General features: G+C 34.5%; 5 protein-coding genes across 5 annotated transcripts in view; 4 read left to right on the top strand and 1 right to left on the bottom strand.

The window, feature by feature from the left end:
* LOC124630258 (facilitated trehalose transporter Tret1-like) overlaps nucleotides 1-1,849 on the top strand; it is a 37,837-nt gene extending 35,988 nt beyond the window's left edge. The window contains exon 10 of the mRNA XM_047164053.1: nucleotides 286-1,849. Within this exon, the coding sequence (XP_047020009.1) occupies nucleotides 286-410 (125 nt within the window). The 3' untranslated portion in view covers nucleotides 411-1,849. The remainder of the gene's footprint in view (nucleotides 1-285) is intronic.
* A 3,416-nt stretch (nucleotides 1,850-5,265) lies between these two features.
* On the top strand, nucleotides 5,266-5,898 carry LOC124630201 (facilitated trehalose transporter Tret1-like). Its single transcript, XM_047163945.1, has 2 exons — nucleotides 5,266-5,376; nucleotides 5,662-5,898. The coding sequence occupies exons 1-2, from the start codon at nucleotides 5,266-5,268 to the stop codon at nucleotides 5,896-5,898; spliced, it is 348 nt and encodes a 115-aa protein (XP_047019901.1).
* A 1,328-nt stretch (nucleotides 5,899-7,226) lies between these two features.
* Nucleotides 7,227-9,074, top strand: LOC124630714. The gene is made up of 4 exons (XM_047164693.1): nucleotides 7,227-7,304; nucleotides 7,632-7,770; nucleotides 8,033-8,176; nucleotides 8,632-9,074. Exons 1-4 carry the CDS (start codon nucleotides 7,227-7,229, stop codon nucleotides 9,072-9,074), a joined length of 804 nt encoding a protein of 267 aa, XP_047020649.1.
* A 343-nt stretch (nucleotides 9,075-9,417) lies between these two features.
* LOC124630713 (aminoacylase-1-like) lies at nucleotides 9,418-15,131 on the bottom strand. The gene is made up of 9 exons (XM_047164692.1): nucleotides 14,933-15,131; nucleotides 14,261-14,430; nucleotides 12,691-12,862; nucleotides 12,253-12,402; nucleotides 11,217-11,287; nucleotides 10,846-10,956; nucleotides 10,236-10,331; nucleotides 9,877-10,010; nucleotides 9,418-9,680 (listed from the first exon to the last, which is right to left on the bottom strand). The coding sequence occupies exons 1-9, from the start codon at nucleotides 15,018-15,020 to the stop codon at nucleotides 9,476-9,478; spliced, it is 1,197 nt and encodes a 398-aa protein (XP_047020648.1). The 5' UTR covers nucleotides 15,021-15,131; the 3' UTR covers nucleotides 9,418-9,475.
* Nucleotides 15,132-17,260: 2,129 nt separating this feature from the next.
* LOC124630693 (general odorant-binding protein 70) overlaps nucleotides 17,261-18,862 on the top strand; it is a 37,216-nt gene continuing 35,614 nt past the window's right edge. The window contains exon 1 of the mRNA XM_047164657.1: nucleotides 17,261-17,549. Within this exon, the coding sequence (XP_047020613.1) occupies nucleotides 17,466-17,549 (84 nt within the window). The 5' untranslated portion in view covers nucleotides 17,261-17,465. The remainder of the gene's footprint in view (nucleotides 17,550-18,862) is intronic.

Here is an 18,862-nt window from a genome sequence, read left to right on the forward strand (position 1 = left end):
AATATCATAATATATAATTTAGACCCTTACTTTGTAGTAGTACTGTAAACATTGGGTCATACGAGTTTTTTTCAAAACAAGAGTATAGGTCACATTAATAAGAAAAACGTTTTTAATGACATGCTCACTGTTCTCAATTGGCATATCTTCCACATTATCCACGTTAGAGCCTGTTAGGTAGAATTGAAAGAGGCGCCGACACTAGGGATTATGCAAACTTATGTACAGCTCACACTATAAAAGGAAAAAAGAACACTTTATTAACGACCACTTCTTCTGTTACAGCGATAATATTCTTCTACTTCTGCCTCCCTGAAACAAAAGGTAAGACTCTGCAAGAGATAGAGGACTACTTCAGTGGCAGAACGAAATCCCTGACGCGACGCAACACGCAGACTGAGGGCGCGTGACCGAACTAACGGGAAGTATATAGGGGATATATGATGTGCGAGGTAACACAGCTACTAATTCTTAATGAGCATTCAGAAGCATAATAATGTTTTAACGTTTGCAACGCATTTTTTTAGATTTTTGGGGAGCACTGTGGAACAGTGTCAATTGGGGAGACAAGTACTAAAAAAATTCATACTTGTAAGAACCTACTTATCAGAAGATACACCTCCATTTTTTTTTGTCCTATACCCATCAATTTACACAAAGCGCAACATTTTTGGTTAGGATTTAAAGGTTCGGAACCAGACCTTAATTTTTTTTCTTCCTGTCTGTCATGAATGGTAAAAATATGATTAGCTCATTAATTTGTATGAAGGATAAGTGCTGTGTAATGGCAATGCTTTAAGAAACATATTTAATTGTACATAATAAATAATAACACTCTTCGGAGTAACGTAATGCCATATCGATCAGCAAAGCTGACAAAGTTTTGATATTACAAAGATCTAAAAATCAAGAAGACATTTTTCTATACATTTTTATTGTACAGTATTAACTCATTGGATTTGTAAATAAATGTTAATTGACGAACAAAATTCAAAAATATATGTGTACCTACAAAAAAAAATTGTTGGTTAAATTCCTAAGAAAAATAAAATTGTGTAAAAAAAGAGATCAATTATGTAAATACGATAATGTTAACTTAAAGATACTGAAAAACTAAATGCCTTTATCGAAGGGCATATTATTTACTTAACTTGTGTGAAAGGTGTTTATTGTTAAGACCTGTTTCTATGTACCAAATGATTTTACCGACCAACTTTTTACTATACAAAGAAAATATAAAATAAACGGTTCTTAACATTTGTTGTGATTTGTATGTGATGTTGTATATTTTGTGAAAGTATTATACTGTAGTTTGAACTAAGAATAGTCTAAATAATTATATTTTTGTAGAAATTATATGAATAAATGTGCCATTTTACCAATGTTTAAGTCACAAGATGTGGTCACAAAGAAATCATGATATCGACAACACTGGTTAGTCCTCGATAAGGATATAAAATGAAATAGATATCCATTTTAAATAATCCATAAGTTGTCAAGTGAAATAAAATTATTCTGTCCTGATATGCAGAGTGCACTTTATTATTTGGCATATCTATTTTATTTTATATCCATGTAATATCAAGTTTGTACATTAAACATAAGTACAAAATAATCGAAAACGATATTGTCTTTTACAATTTATATTTAATTAATACGTAAAATAATTAAATGTTACCATTTTTCTGTCTTCAGCATACAATGCATTTTATTTATTGTTATATTAATTTATTTTAAATGAAATAGTGAAGCATTTTGTGATAGTGATTTAGATTAGAAAAATAGTGTAAAATGTAAAATAATTGTTGAACATATCTGATTTATTGAAAATAAAGAAAATATTTCATGATATTGTCGTATCATTCCGTTGTGATTCAAGTTATTTACTTGATTTTTAAACATCGTATCTGAAGCAAAAAAGATAATGAACATACCCCTACCAAGTATTTCCATATGTGTTATTCCGAACATAATTCATTATACCTCTACATATTAGGCATAATTTATAACAGAGTGTAAGCTTATTGAGTAGATACCCTACTACATCAGTGCGAAAGTATCTCAACATTTGACTTACAGATAGTTGGTACTTTAGAAATGGACAGAAGCTACACTATGCACCTGCATGAGACTAAGCATTTCTTCTGTGCGAAAGTATCTCAACATTTGACTTACAGATAGTTGGTACTCTAGAAATGGACAGAAGCTACACTATGCACCTGCATGAGACTAAGCATTTCTTCTGTGCGAAAGTATCTCAACATTTGACTTACAGATAGTTGGTACTCTAGAAATGGACAGAAGCTACACTATACACCTGCATGAGACTAAGCATTTCTTCTGGAATACGGGTGAAAGACAACAGAAACTATACCTACATATGTTAATTACTGATATCAGATTTCCTCACACAATCGAATGCAAATGGTAGTGGTCGAATCGTTATCACTAACTCAAAACACTCCTGAAAACTAGTTCAGTCAGTAATGAGTGTTTGTTGAACAAAGTCATGAAGTTGGCGTTGTTGCTCTGTTGCCTGATATTGCTGTGTGACGCTATGAAAATAGAAAAGAGGAAAAAAGGTCAAAGTCAAAATCTTTATTTCAAACTAGCTTCCGCCAGCGGCTTCGCCCGCGTGATGTGTTGATAAAAAGTAGCCTATGTGTTAATCCAGGGTATCACCTATCTACATACCAAATTTCAATCAAGTCGGTCCAGCCGTTTTTGCGTGATTGAATAACAAACATACATCCATACATTCTCACAAACTCACATTTATAATATAAGTAGGATATAATATAAGTAGGATAAGTAGGATATAAGTAGGATTATAATATAAGTAGGATAGGTTTATGAAAGCTCTTTCGAAACGTCAAGGCAGTTTGTTGCAAGGTTCCAAAGAGTTGGTCTCATGTAGAAGAACCGGCAAGTAACTCCATGGACACTCTTTTTAAAAGAAAATAAAATGAATTACAACAGTTTTCTATCTTAGTTACTTATTAACATTGAATACATAATCTGCCTAGCCTGGCCTTTGCCCAATTATGTTTGAGCCGGCTTCCAGTCTTACCAGATGTATCTGAGTACAGTAGTTTTATATATAGCAAGTTCATCTGACCTTACTTTAAGTAACCCTACCTTGGCCTTGGCCCTACTGGGGCCCGCTGGGACTTTAAGTAACCTGATACCTCATGAAAAAGACTTGGTCGACAGACTTTCTGGCAAACCTAACTACTACCAGGCATAAAATTGACAGCTGATATCATGGAGAACAAATCGATATTTTCTTTCTCCGTGACTGGTATCCACAACTTGACGTGCTTTTCGAAGAACGGCATTTTTTTTGTGTAAAACATGACCTTATAAATGTCGCCGGAAGATGCTGGATGCAGGTCGCCTCCAACAGGTATCTGTGGAGATCGAAGGAGGAGGCCTATGTTCAGCAGTGGACGTCCTATGGTTGAGATGATATGATGATGATGATGATGACCTTGTTTCAAATCAAATAATTATTAAAATCTACAGGTTCAAAGAAAAGAGAATTCGCAAACGGCATTGAATTCAACCAGATCTCCCGGGCGTCGCTTCTGAAGTTATTGACTGCGTTTGAACAAAACATACATAAGAAGTTCAAGAAACAAACAGTGAAACCAGTGTTTACAGCCCAGTTCGCTAATAACCCTTATACGAGACCTTTTATTTATAAAAAATGATTTGTATAACTTACAAGTCCACCTAATGATGTGCCAGTCTGCAATGTTGAGAAGTAAAGATAAGCATTGCATGGTTTCCCGTATATTATACATATATGTAGGTCAATTATAGAAAAGATAGATCCGACTGGCTGATTCATCAAATCTAATAATGGCACAGACTGTTTTCACAAATTACGGTAGGACCTAAAGTTAGAGAAAATAACGTTTGGGAGATAATAACATGATTAAGCAATGTAATTAAAGTAGAAAAATATATATTTATAACATTTTTTCTTTGTTTTATTCAAGAACTACTGAGTTAATATTTGGGGGTGTTCAATCGTATTATCATTTCCTTTTTAGCTTTTCAAAAAACTGTTCATCCCTTATTGGTAATAGAGTAATTTACCGCCTTCTTTAATTAAAGGCTTTCCTTCTTTTCTTTTTGCATGACACTTATTGTAATGAATATGATCTATGAATGTCATAAAAGCATTGTCAGTTTTCCAGTGTGTTGATATAAGTTATTCATGATATAAGTGAAAAGTGCGAATAAAGTACTGGTAAAAATGTTAAGCCAAGTCCAAGCCTCATTAACTGAGCTAAAGCGATCTTCAATATCAGGGATTTTGAAGACCTCATTTTCACTTGATCCCGGATTCTTTACAAAGACCTCTCAAATACAATTGGGTTATGGAATTTGGGTGAATATGGCACAGGTAGCCATTGGCTTGGGCTTCGGGTTGACGGCAGTTCAGGTACCACAGCTGTCGGCACCAGGCTCTCCCATAAAGATCACACGAAGTCAGGCATCTTGGATAGGTAAGTATTTTCTTTTGGTACTGCTGTTGAAATATGTATAAATAGCTGTAGCTTTATATTGACAGAGGAAAATTCCGTCCATGCTTAAGGAATCTAATTGGTGTTTGTGATCAGCCATAGACGAACGTAAGCTCTACATCTGTACCTGGGTATACTACTGTTAGATTGTCCTATGGGAGATATTTTTAAACATCTTAATCTTTTCGATTTCAGCCAGTATATTGCCATTATTTTCTCCAATCGGCTGCTTGCTTAGCGGCTATTTGGTGGACAGGTTGGGGCGCAGACTTGTACTCATAATGTGTCAAGCGCCTATGTTTATTGGCTGGATCTTCACTGCCATCGCCAAAACTCCGGGATCGATCATAATAGGTTTGCATTACTTAATTTTAGAGTCTATGTCTCATTTCGTCTTCTTAAAAGCGGAGATGTCTACGCATCTTCTGAAACCTTTACTCATGAAAACAAGATTGTACACGAAACAACAAATGGAACAACTAACCCGAAAATTATTTAAAGCAACAACGTACCTTATATATTTTTAAGAACCATGTATTAAAATACATATGGGTGCAATTATATCAGCCTGTTAGTGTCAATAATTGAACGTAGGCTTTTTCCAATGAGACCCAGTATTGGACAGCCAAGGAATGGTGGTATACATATTACATTGATTTTACCAGAGTATTTATATCGCTAATTGTAATAATCCTCTGTAGGTAGAGCTATCACAGGTTTCGGCTGTGGAATGGCTATGGGTCCTCCCAGAATATTTAGCACTGAGATCTCGCTACCCAATATGAGAGGAGTGATTGGTGCGTTCCCCACTTTGGGTGTATCTATTGGAATCAGTATACAGGTATTGAACGTATTATCTTCTCTAAGTCTATATTCTATTCCTGTAGCAAAGGAGAAGGCGGTGGTTACACCAAACCCATAGAAAACAGGGAAAACTTACTGAGATAAGATGTGATATCCTTGATATTTCTCCAATGTAAGTTCTTATTTGAGGGAGATCTGCTCTGAATACTGGCTTCGACTGAAAAACCACATTTGCTCTTTCTTGAGCCATTTTTGCCAGAGGCACTTTTAACTTTACATCAGAACGTAGGGAAAGATGCACTTCTGAGACTCCCTTTTTCAGGCCTTCCTCGGTCAATACTTTAAATGGAAAACTCTTTGTTACTGCTGCTGTGCTTTCACACTTATAAACTTCTTATTAAATAACTTTTTACCTGAAACACCTTACTACGTACTCAAGACTAAAACTCCAGAAGAGGCTCGGAAATGTCTCCAAAAGTATAGGGCTAAGGATTATGATATTGACAAAGAAATGGCCCAACTCATAGATTTTAAGGAGGACAACGACATTCGTAAGTAGGTTGTATTTTGTTAATTAATAAAACGTACACTTTATATTTTTTGGCTACATGAAGAAAACTTATTAAAAATTAAAGGTGTCAGTAGCAATAAATTTGGACTAAGCATCCCGTAAATCCAAAACAAACAGGGAAGCGAGAAGAAAAGTGAGTTCTTTGAACGCAATTAAGTTAAGAGGATAAATAAAATACTATAACATCTGTCAAACACTTCGGTCACTTTTAGTACAGACCAAATTTTAATTTCCCCAAAGTACCCACTATCTAATCTATTGTCCGTTTTCTACAGGATAACTACCCGGGAACATTTAACAGCTTTGTTTTCTAAATCATCGTGTAAGCCGTTCTCGTTGGTCATCGTCTATATCCTCATCACTCAAATGTCGGGAACCTCCGTCGTTTTGCTGTGGACTATAGACATACTGACGGTAAAACATTACCTAATTGTTTTTATATATTTAAGAGTAGGTATCTATATAATTTTACACAGTCATATCTGTATCTATATTTAGTCTCCAATATAAGACCAAGATCAGATACTGTTATTCTTTTTCTTCTTTCTCCTGCCCTGTCCCAATTTTACTTGGAGTCGGCGCAATATGTCATTCTTTTCCATTTTCCCCTATCACTCGTCATACTCACTCCCTTCCCTTCCTTTATTAATGTCTGTTGTTCCATTTACCTATATATTAGTAGACTAATTTTCTTTTATTTCTTCCAATATGTATTCTTCTTCTATTATTATTCTGTATATCCTTTTGTTTGCAGGCAGCAAACTCGTCTTACGACGTGCAAGCCGGTAACTTTCTTGTTGCCTTAACAAGACTGCTTATCGGTGTACTCACATCAATACTACTTTTCAGAGTTGGGAGAAAACCATTGTCTTTGATATCAGGTTAATATCGCTTTCACAAACAGTTCTGTATCCGAAAAAAAAAATACCGTAACTCCAATATAGTTTGAGATGAAAATTTTGATGATGTGGTGATGATAAATGCGATAGGATATAAAGCCACTTTCAAATCTTTATACATTGTGGGTTCCTCTCTATCTAATTTCTCCCCAAGCCAGGTATGTTAATAATGTACAAATATCATAATATCGATAGCAACTTGGAAAAACGGTTCACAAACTATTTTGCTGGTTTCTAAGATTATTTGTTTCATTAAGTTCTACAACTGGACTTGCTTGATCAGTATCATTGTTGTCATCATTTTATTCAATATTATGTCTACATTTTTCAGCATCTGGGGTGACTATTTCATGCTTCACTGTGGCAGGGTACCTAAAATACAATGATCACCCAAGTATTGTACCCCAATTATGTTTCATGGTCTATATGGCATTCGCTAGTTTAGGGTACAATATATTGCCATTGCTGATGGCATCAGAATTATATCCACTGCAAGTAAGTAATTTAAGGTTTTTATTTTGAAGGCTGCGTTTATAAAACAAGACCCAGATCAGTTACGTTTCTAAAAACCATTTTCACTGACAGTCGTTAACGAAATGGGTAGGTTCAATGACAACCTTTCTTTTTGCCATGTAGGTGGAATTTTCGTGTAATCGGACCTTAAAAAAATCATACATCAGAAACGAAGAAATAATCTTTACAAACGAATACATCTTAATGATAAATCTGGAATTCGGTTTCTACTACGATTATTTGGCGACGAAGATATCCCCTATTTTTTTTTTGAAAAGTCTACTAACCTAACCTAACATAAAATTTCAGGTTCGAGGAGTACTCAATGGCATAACAGTGTCCATTACCAGCCTATTAATATTTGGGACCACTAAGTCGTATCCCTTGTTAGCGGACAATCTAGGCTTGATGTACACAATGATTGTATTTGGTGTTTGTTCCTTACTTGGTAAGTAATTGAACATGAGGATGATAGTTTGCTATTGGTTATTTCGAAGGCGTGGTTATTTTTTGCATTTCTGGACTCTTCGATAAATAAAGCGTCAGGAATACTAGCCTAAATGACATTATTTATCCATACTTGTGTTACAGATTGTTTGTCTGAACTCGCTAATATCAGGAATTAAAAACATGCATTGAGTGTTAAACTGTTAGCGGAAACTTGCAGATTCAGCAATATTTTAGCACAGAATTCATTTTTCTATTCACAGGTACAATATTTCTATACTTCTTTTTACCAGAAACAAAAGAATTAACACTGCAAGAAATAGAAGAGTACTATAATGAACTAAGGCCTACTCTAGTTTCTCAGAGACGATTGCTAACATCGAAGATTTGGGAATCAAGTCATGGAAGTAATAAAGGACAATGGACGTTTTGGTACCCTTTCCAACCAGTGTTGATCATAGTACCATTCTGTAGAACTTGGCAAGGCTAATAATGTTCACAGTGGCGACTAGTCCTAAATCTTTGTCCGTCACTCGTGAGGTAGACTAAGAATTAGCACTAATAACGTCATTAGTGTAGAAACAGATAAAAATTACAATGACAACATTTTCGCATTTGATATATTATTTGATTCGATTTGATTATGAATTTGGTAGATAGCTAATTGAGACAAGCCTCAAGATTTTATTATATTTCAAGTAAATAGACTCTATTGATATATCATATGATACTGTTGGAGCGGGTACCAGATCCCATACGACATTAAACAAACAAACAAAACAGCAAAATTAAACGGCAAACATTGCTCATATACAGGAAAATCAAATAGGTATAAAGACAATATTTTTTTATTACATTTTAGGAATAAAAAGTATAGAGAATGTGACTGAAGCTAATCCAGAGAAACCAAAAAAGGTGATCATTAAATCGAAAGATGTTATCAAAATTGAAGATGAAAGCTACCTAAAAAAATATGCAAAATCTATAGAATTACAAAAAAGCAGCAGGGAGAGAAGTAAACTGTCGGTGAAAAGTAAGGAATCGCTGATCATTAATGAATCTAATATAAGTATTGAATCGTTAAAAAGTAAAAAACATCATAATACACATAAACATGATAAGCATGATAAGAAAGTTAAAGTCCTCGAGGACATTAAGGAAACAGGAAGAAGTAATGAAAGTATAAAAAGCAATCAATCTAAAGCAAGTGGTACGAGCGCTAAGGCGAAAAAAGATAAAAAAGAAGATGAAAAAGAAGACGAAAATCAACCGAATACAAGCAAGAAAGATACACATAAGGAATAAAGAACTAAACGATATTGAATAACTAGTGAGTTATGGCCGATGAGAAGGTTTAAAAGAAATTGTTAGTTCATAGGTTGATGAAGAATGTTCAAAACTTTTTTTCCTTTTAATTAAAGCAATCACAATCAAGGAGATGTGAATCACTTACTGAATTATTGTGTTTAAGTGTTAAGTACAATAATTCAGTAAGACTTGTAAATAAAATATATGAATGTGTAAATATATATTTTCCGGTTTCCACAAGGCTTTTTTAATATGAAATCCATGCCCTTTTCTTAGCTATTAATAGCCATCAGGATTGACTTTTTGGTTTTTCACAAACAATTGAAAAGTAATTAAGGGATAACTTTTTAAAGAACTTTAATAATGTTTTTCATATCTACGACCAACGTTATATTTCTCTAAACATTAGCAACGGCTTCAACAACTTTTTCAATTATATCGATTCCTCTTTTGAAGACGTCTATATGTATTGTCTCATCGTGGGCGTGGATTAATAACTTAGTGTTCATGATGGGAGAGAAGTTGATGGCGGGGATGCCTTGGGCTCGCACATATCGTGCGTCGGTTGCGCCGGGACAAATTACACACTTCACTGAAATGCCCCTGAAAGAAGGAAACAAATGAAATTAAAGTAAAATAATAATTTGTTACTAAAAACGACAAAACTTTTGGAACATCTCTAAAACAATATCTGGATAAAATGTAATATTATTTTGCGAATAATTTAGAATGCAAAACTGTGCAGTGTACATGTTTCTACCATACTGGTTTCTAAAACTTCACCCATATGTCAACTTACATATCAGTAACTACTTTCTTCATAGCTTCCCAGAAGGGCACACTACCATCTATTTTCGTGCTTTTAACTTGAGGGTTCTTGACAATGTACTCGAAACTTACTCCTTCACCCGCTTCTTCGCACCATCTCGATATCTGCAAATTTTTAAACATGGGTTGTAAAATTTTCAAAAGGGATATTTTCTTTTGAGATATCTTCAAAGTCAAACAAAAACCATGGATGATGTCACTTGGATAGTCATCTCAAGTGAATCTCCTATCAGTGCACTTTTGATTGCTATGCGCTGAATTATCTTTATCATATCATCTGGGAAAATTCCATAACTTCTACTTTACCAAATACGTCAAATCACCACTTACCATTTGATCAAACTCATCATGATCATACTGTGGAGCGATTCTTATATCGAAAGATACTGATAAACTCTCTGGTAATACGTTGATTTGGACTCCACCCTAGAAAACAAAAGAATAAATTAAAATAAATTAAATCGCAGACGCAGAGTCTATCTATACTGGGACAGCATTGTCATATTATATTCTTCTTCATGCTCTGCTTCTATTGGGTTGAGGAGGTCAGATAGGGCAGTCGCTCTTTATAAAGAACTGGTACTCAGCTACATCCAGTTAGACTGGAAGCCGACCCCAACATAGTTGGGAAAAGGGCTCGCAGGATGATGCTCTGCTTCGTCATCATCATCTCATCTCCCAAGTCTTACGAGATGCAGTTGAGTACCATTGTTTTACAAGGAGCGACTGTATATCTGACCTCCCAACCCAGTTATCTGGGAAACCCTTGGTAAGACTGGTTGCCAGACTTCCTGGATTCTTACTACCCGTAACGACATAAATGTTTATCATTGATGAATTATGTTTTCACTATTGTCAAATTCCAAAATATACATGTATATAATGTAAATGTATATAATGTTAATGTATGTACATTTCAAATGTACATAATGTAACTTACCCATATCTGTGTCAAGTTGACGGTGGTAACCTCACCATACCAGACATTACCATCTGCTTTCTTCTTCTCTTCGGCTCGTAAGGTCATAAACTTGTTGATCATGTAATGTAACTGTTAACAGGAAAATAAAGGTATAAACAAAATAGTTATACTACTTACCTATCATACCTACTGGTCAGTGTACTTCGATAATGTTTATTAGATTTGATATGTCAAATCCGAAGGGATTTAGTGAAATCCTCAGCGGCTGATAAAATTAAACATTGATAAGGTGGTCAGTTGTTAGCTAAAATTGTTTGTTAATTTATGTAAAATTAATAAGAGGTATGCTATTTAATATTTATTGTAGTTATCGGGGTTATTATATTTACCTTTTCACCAGCAGTCCCAGGGATCAACAATGAGCCGTGACCAGGCTCGCCTCGACACGTCACTATGATTTCTATAAGGGATAAAATACATTTTGTAAAGTAGCATTATCCTTAACAATACTAGTAATGCGATTATTTTCGCTTTAATATTTGGTCCGTTTGTCTGACTCGCTTGCGCGCCTCAACCCCTGAACTGATTTCGATGGAGTACAGGAGTAGTCCAGAGTCTGAGAAAAGACACAGCTTACTTTTTATCCAAGTGTGAGAAGTAGGAGTAAGTTCCTCGGGCCGCGGAGTAAAGCTAATGCTCACTAAACTATGCAGCTTACTACTAATTAATTGTCACATAAAACGCGTCCACTATATAGTTTCGACACATCAGGACATTTACTCAGTTTCACAAGCAGGAACTCTGGCTATTTACGAGAACATTTCACTGTTGCTACATAGATGTAATCTGGCTTAATTATACATACGCATTTCATACTACTTAGGCCTAGGAGATTTATACAGAGCATAAATGTTGATAGTTATCTAGTAAAACAGCAAGAATAAAGCAATTGCTTATGAAACTTTTGAGTTTGTTTTATAAATTTTTGCAAGGGATATGCCACCATGAAGAGGTCCTTATATTCTATTTCTACCTAAAAGGCTAAAGGCGAAATTCTACCGGTGTGTGGTAGCACTATGTAATTTACTCTAAATCTTTCGCTAATCTATTCGCTCTAGTAAAAAGTAAGAAATTGCGTTTGAAAATTTAAACTTTTTCTTAGGTGTTTTAGCGAGATTCCTCCTCCTCTCTCCTCCTCCTCCTCTCCCCTCCTCTTCGAGATTCGAGAAAAAAATAAATGACTTTTGATTGATTTTGATTTTGAATTTTACTCTAAATCTTTCGCTAATCTATTCGCTCTAGTAAAAAGTAAAAAATTGCGTCTGAAAATTTCTAGACAGCAAAGCAACCTTTGTTAGCGAAAAATTTTGGAGGAATCTCGCTAAAACACCTAAGAAAAAGTATCGAAAATTGTACGAATCTTACGTCTGGAAGTCCTTTCTCCGTGAAAAGCTAGGATCTCTGAAGGATGCTCGTTGGGCGCGCTCTCGTCTAGACCGAAGCCGATGTTCAAATTCTTAAATTCAGGTGTCAATGAGAATGCCTTCATACCATCTACGCCGCCGATTTCTTCATCTGAAAGATAGATTTCATATTTCATAACCACACGTGATGTTATATTGTGAATTTTTTTTATTGATTTATATAATTTAAAACGTTTTTTTGCATTTAATTACGCAGCCTGGTTGAAAACAGGTCTCATTTTCGTAAAATACTAATTAGTGCATTGCAAGTGCATCGATACGCGGGTACTTTACATAACAAATGCAGATAAAGGATCCCGTTTTGAAAAAAATATACATTGGAAGAAAAGAAAAAAAAAACGATACGTATCAAGTCATTAATTATTATTATCATACTAACCAGGAACAAAAGAAATATGCACAGTTCTCTTCAATCTGACTCCTGCCGCTTTAAGCCGTCTCACACTCTCCAGGTGCATCATACCAATACTCTTCATGTCTTGAGTGCCCCTAGCATAGATGTACCCATCGTCTGTAACCACCGCACCGAAAGGAGGGTATGTCCAGAATTCCTGCAGACAACATCTATTGCTTTAGGTGGATGCTTTCATTAAGTACGGTAAGTATATCTACCTATACTGATATGTATTATAAAGCCTAAAGGTGAGTTTAGACTACAACATTTACTTGTAACAGAACAACGAGCCGCTCTATGAGATGTTCTAGTGTATCATCCTTTTACGAACAAAACGTCGAGCACGCTCGCCTGTTTGTTATAAACCAACGAGAATATTCGTCGAGCGTATTGGTGTAACATTTCGTCGAGCCAAGTGCGGGCGATGCGCGGTTGCGGGGTGACGCGGAAGGAGAGGGATGAAAGACGCATAGACTGTGAGGATTTACCGAAGCCGAGCATTCGCACGAACGTTACATTACATGGAAATGCTTTGGAGACTGAGCTTTTGCCTGTATTGTACCATTCGCTAGAACGTTACATTACACAGAAATGCTCCACAAAATGTTGTAGTCTATACTCACCTTAAGTTGTTTAATCTCAGAAACTATTTTCAATAGTTTTCGATTTGAAAAATTATATTATTTAAGTGTTATGATTGCCCATTTCTTGAGGAAAGCTATAAAAGGCTACTTTTCATTTTCGTGAACGGAGTAGTTCTCACGAGTCGTAGGTGACGCTGCTGGTGGAAGCTTGATTTTATATATGTTCTATGTAGATCAGTCATTAAAGTAAGAATGTGATACAGGCTTTACCCCGGAGTTGCACTCGCATCTACCTACTTACTTCCTCTCTTATCTATGCTAGAAAGTGTTAAAAACATCGTAAGGAAATGTACTTAATAAAATTGTACCTACATATAAACAATTTAAGTACATTGTAGGTACATTTAGACATCTAGAAGCCATCTCTGTGTAATGTTGTTGCCACGAGTACAATGTGTACCAGATCACTTTATCAGATCTTTATCTTTATATGCGTACTTATGTTGTATGACAAGTATTTATTTTGCTGATTATTATAATATATGCCGTATTTGCCGATGTTATCTCTTTTTATCTACAATCTTGAATAGCAGGGATTAGTTGGCCAAAACTATTGCCTTTTTATAGAGCGTTGACCATCTATCTGTACCGACGGTCAAGGTGCAAAACATGTGTACCTATTTAAATCTAACATTTTAAAGTTCCTTGGTTCAATAAATTTTTATACTGACTTTTGAAACAGTGTAATGTCTCTCAAAACAAACTCTTAAGCAATAAAGGGCTTATCTATTCTTAAATAATAAAGGGGAAACATTTTGTAGGTACTCTAAAGGGCCCGAAACTACTAAACAAATTTGTTTTTTTTTTCGGGAAGCTTGAGTATCTCCGACTATCATAAGCTATATTAGTACAGGTACGAGAAAAACTTCTCCCAAGATGCAGTCATTTAACCAGTTACATCGTTAGCTCACCTCATACACAGGAACGACATCCATATGAGAATTCAACAATATAGTAGGGAGATCTGGCTGCAGACCTTCCCATGTTATAACGACTATAGGTTTGTTAGGCACAGGCTCATACACAGCCACGGGCAAATCCAGCTCACTTGCTTGTTTCTGCAAGAATTTTACGCAGTCGCCTGAAAGACAATTTTGGAGTTAAAGAAAATTGAAGGTAAAAGTTTAGTGCGAGCCTTAGGAGTATGGAAGGCAATCTTGCATCCAAATCAATCTCCTAGATTTCAAATATACCTTTTATGATAAATAAGCTATTTCTCGAATCTCGTGAAATAGGAATAATTGTTTCAAAATGATGAGCTATGTCGATTCAGAACCTTATGCAAGAAAACGACATAAACTTATCTGTAATCTAATTACTTATTAATTGGCAATTTGATGTGTTTCATCTTAATTTTTAAACCATTAATTTAGTTTGACTTAAATAAAAACTGAATTTGTTTTAGTTGAACTATTGGTTGATAATTTGTTATTTTTAATATAACGTGATTTTGACACCAATTACAAGAAAACTATTACAATAATTAAACAAACAAAACAGAACACTAAACAAAACACAAGCATTTGATAAGTTTTTAAGTAAATTGAAACTTTAAAAACCTAATTTTAATTAAAAAAACATACCATAATCAATATCGGGGTGAACACTCGGAATTTGTAAATATTCCCTGAACCTTTGCACAACTTCATCATTATCCCATTTGGCCGCCATTTTCTGTGTTCTTATTTTGAATATTAACTTTTTTTATTCGGGCACGGAGCGCGCAACATTCGTTCTATCTTCAAAACGATACTGAACTAGTTTGCAATAAGTTATCTGTGGTATTCTGTCTCCCGCCAAGTTGAGTCTGATTATCTATATCTAGACAACGTGTTTGAGTTGACTACATAAATAAAGTTATCTCAATAAATGCAGTATAAACATGTTTGTTTTACTAATTAGTAATTACTTTGTTTAATATGTAATAATGCTGTAGCATGGAAATACAATCATAGAAACCGGCGTACTGTGATTGAAAAACATAAGTAAATATAAAAGGTGGCGCAGAGCAAGTGCCAGTTTTAGTGCTATAATTATTTTAAAAGCCCTAATCTCCGTTAGTCATTAGGAGAAGACATATGAACATCTTATAACATAAGAAATAAACATTTACGCGACTTTAAAATGATCGCCGTTTATTTGATAAATTATAAGAATTATATTTTCCTTATGGATATCATGATTGTATTTTTTTAATCAAGTCATCATCATAAACTCATATCTAGAGTTATTGATAAATATCAATACCGTTAATATTCTGATCACATATTTATCAACATCAAGTTCCTTTCACCCTTACTTCCTGTTTCCTTCCTTCCTTAAGTTCCTTGAAACAAAAAACTTTAGGATGACTTTCTGTGAAACGAAACGGCGAATGTCCTCATGTTTCCTACATTTGCAACAGTTACTTACAAATTATTTACTCACGCGGGTTCATTAACCTCTTATTAGATTATGTAAGCAAATTAATGCCTATTACACACTCTTTACTAAACTTGCCTGCAAAGGTTTTGCATTAAGATTTATTCCGTAGAAGATATCGCAACACCTGTCTGGATGTATGTCAAATATAAATAAACAAATACTGTAATGTTTAATTATTACTGTAAGTAAATAGTACCTAATCTCGGTTATTACTATAAAATACTACAAAGCACACCGAAGTGAGGGTCTGTCTGAGTAGGTAGGCGCGACGTCAGGGTCAAAAAATAGTGATTCTAAGCAATCCGCATTTTAGATAGCCAAAAAATATTATACTTACATACATATCCATTCTTTCTCGCTTATTTTTTGTTTGTGAGATATAATAAAAAAACATATGTCCATTATTTTAGGGTTTTCTGAAAGACGGACTCTTTAGATTTTTTAATTCACCATGCCTATTGTCTTGTTTCAGCCCATGTTGTCATGATGGTGTCTTATAGAAATCATGAAGTCATCTTATTTGTTGATCTAATTTCACAACAGTTCTAAAAAAAATATAACCATCTGATAGGTAGGTATATATTTTATCTTGCTAAAACATAGAAATTCAAAACTTGTTATACAGTATCCAGTATCCTGATCTATGAGTATCTTACCATTTACCGAGCTTCTGAATTGTTCATAGTGATATAAAACTTTTTTAACACAAACTTTATGGTCAGCTCCCATGTGGAGCCATCTTTACGACCGATAAGAAAAGGGTGAAAGATGACTATCACTAACGGTATGGGCAGAATGCCAGGTCAGTTGTGCCAATAATGTATTGGCACTATTTATTGCATTTCGAAGAAAATTGAGCCTGGGAAATAAAATCACTAAAAGTATAACGAAAAGCGTGTGTAGGAATAACATATTTTCAGTGCAATATGTTGCCTTATTTTTGTTAAGAAAGAAAGATTTTATTGGTATTCGCAGATAATGTATGATATGTTTAACAATTTGATTTACGATAAACTATTAAGTTATGTCTAGGCGTATTCGCCTAGACATAACTTAATAGTTTGGGTACGCTCTCGTGCGTGCAATGAAAACCACTCAGGCGTTAAAGAACATGTAAAATACACGAAATAAAAAATAAAATGGCGAAACATATATAGGTATGTATATGTATCTATATGGTGGTTATGTTAAGGAACTATGATTTTAATCAAATTATAAACAAAAGAGTTTTTACCTACACATAGGTAAACTAGCGGTAAATTACTACGCTTATTAATAAAATTATCAGTCACTCACATATGTTACGCATTAAGGAAGAAAAATCAATTTACTATTAAGTAATTATTACTGTACAAAAGCTCCGTTTACTCTGCCTAAACATACAACAGGTGTGACTACAAGCATGAATGAAACGGAACGCAAGCAGAAATCGGCGCGAAACCCTCCTACGCGGGCCTTTCAAATATCGTCACATTTACGAGTTACGTTCCACGGTTCCATATCGCGACCGGCCGCGCACCTTTCGCTGCACGCCGACAACACTGGCTAGAAAAAAAAAACATATTTTAAATTTCGAATTTCGAACACCGAAGATAAGCCCGCCTTCTTGTTTAATTTATTTTTAATTTTTTCAAACGAAAGTTTTGACAGCGTTATTTTTTGTTTGTAAAAGAAATATAGTGTTTGTGAAAAATGGTTCGCAAAATCGGTGGACTTTTGTGTTGTCTTTGCGTTTTCGGCATTTCTCTGAGTGATAGCGCCATATCAGCTGATTCTGTAAGTAACTTAATCAAACTTATAATTAAGATCTATGCATAATCACATTTCGCTAACATTTCTGTGAACAATAGGCATGATGACAGTAATCAAAAATCATTAAAATAATATATTTATTAAATTAAACTTGAAGCTTGGAATATAAAACGCGCATTGTTTTCTTTATTAATAATGTGATTAATATGTATTTTGATAAAATAAAATTACGAAATAAGGCAATCCGCCATGATATCTTGAACACCAATCAGAGCTCGTGACGTCATTTCTCAAAACAACTCGCGCGAAAGCGCGCGAACGTCATATTTCGTTATTGTGAACTTCCACTGCGATCTTTGTTTTTAATTAATTAATTGTTTATAACACGAGTTATGGAGCCCGGATTTATCAAGGCAAACAGCGCTAATTTGCCTAGAATTGATATCATAATGCTGGGAAAGTTTTTGGCATCAAATAAAGATTTTTGTTCAGCTGAATTTAGAAATGTTAAAACTTCCACGTAAGTATACTAGTTTAATTAAAAAACAATGAGAGATGAAACCTAACCTCGAAATAGTTATTTACATTATAAACTATGCTAGAATCTAGAGAACTATGTAATAACTTACATCAAAGTGATCTTCACAAAAATAAAGTTGTACCCTGGGCAATATTGCTTTTGAATCTCGCCTTGCAAGTTTAAGCCACTTGTTTCGTATTTTTTTATTGTGAGGAACGTACACAAATAACTCATCAGGAGTTGTTTTGGATGTGTTCTTACACTGGGGGACCCCACAACACCTATGCCCTTTCGAATTCATTATTTAATAACACAAAAAACTTAATTATTGCACGAGCGTTGTTTACTTGCGTCTTGTAATTTCAGTCGTGACGTCACAAGTGACGACATGACACTGACAAGCGTTTTCGCGCCGGATTCAAAGTGGACAGAGAAAAATGCAATTATTTGATAAAAAAACTTCGCATTTTCTTAAAATTAATAATTTTTCATATAAAATAGAGGTATACCTACATCATACAAAGGAATTTAAAAATTTGTCATCATGCCTATTAGAGCACTGATGGTTCGTTATTTGTATTTCCGAATTATAAGTCGAATATAGTGAGACTTTTATGTATATTGTATCGGCCACGTAATCGTGTATATTCTGGCAAATAATTAAATTTCATTTCATTTGTAATCTGTCTTCGTGAACTAATTCGTTAATAGCGCAACTATACAACTTTATATTGCTTGCCAGTCATTAAATACTAATTGTAGGAATAAATGCGGAAATTCGTTCAATAAATATCTTTTACGGTTCTATTGCGATATA

This window comes from Helicoverpa zea, chromosome 5 (genome assembly GCF_022581195.2).
Source record: "Helicoverpa zea isolate HzStark_Cry1AcR chromosome 5, ilHelZeax1.1, whole genome shotgun sequence".
NCBI lineage: Eukaryota > Metazoa > Arthropoda > Insecta > Lepidoptera > Noctuidae > Helicoverpa > Helicoverpa zea.

Bases quoted from the DNA above. Each gene is read 5' to 3' on its own strand.
- LOC124630713 (XM_047164692.1), bottom strand. From the start codon at position 15,020: ATGGCGGCCAAATGGGATAATGATGAAGTTGTGCAAAGGTTCAGGGAA. The intron at 11,288-12,252 runs GTAAGATTCGTA...TATCCCTTATAG, and splicing joins CGGAGAAAGGACTTCCAGAC to AAATCATAGTGACGTGTCGA. The intron at 10,011-10,235 runs GTAAGTGGTGAT...AAAAATTTGCAG, and splicing joins ATGATGAGTTTGATCAAATG to ATATCGAGATGGTGCGAAGA.
- LOC124630714 (XM_047164693.1), top strand. From the start codon at position 7,227: ATGGTCTATATGGCATTCGCTAGTTTAGGGTACAATATATTGCCATTG. The intron at 7,305-7,631 runs GTAAGTAATTTA...ATAAAATTTCAG, and splicing joins CAGAATTATATCCACTGCAA to GTTCGAGGAGTACTCAATGG. The intron at 7,771-8,032 runs GTAAGTAATTGA...TTCTATTCACAG, and splicing joins TGGTGTTTGTTCCTTACTTG to GTACAATATTTCTATACTTC.
- LOC124630201 (XM_047163945.1), top strand. From the start codon at position 5,266: ATGGCTATGGGTCCTCCCAGAATATTTAGCACTGAGATCTCGCTACCC. The intron at 5,377-5,661 runs GTATTGAACGTA...TCCCTTTTTCAG, and splicing joins CTATTGGAATCAGTATACAG to GCCTTCCTCGGTCAATACTT.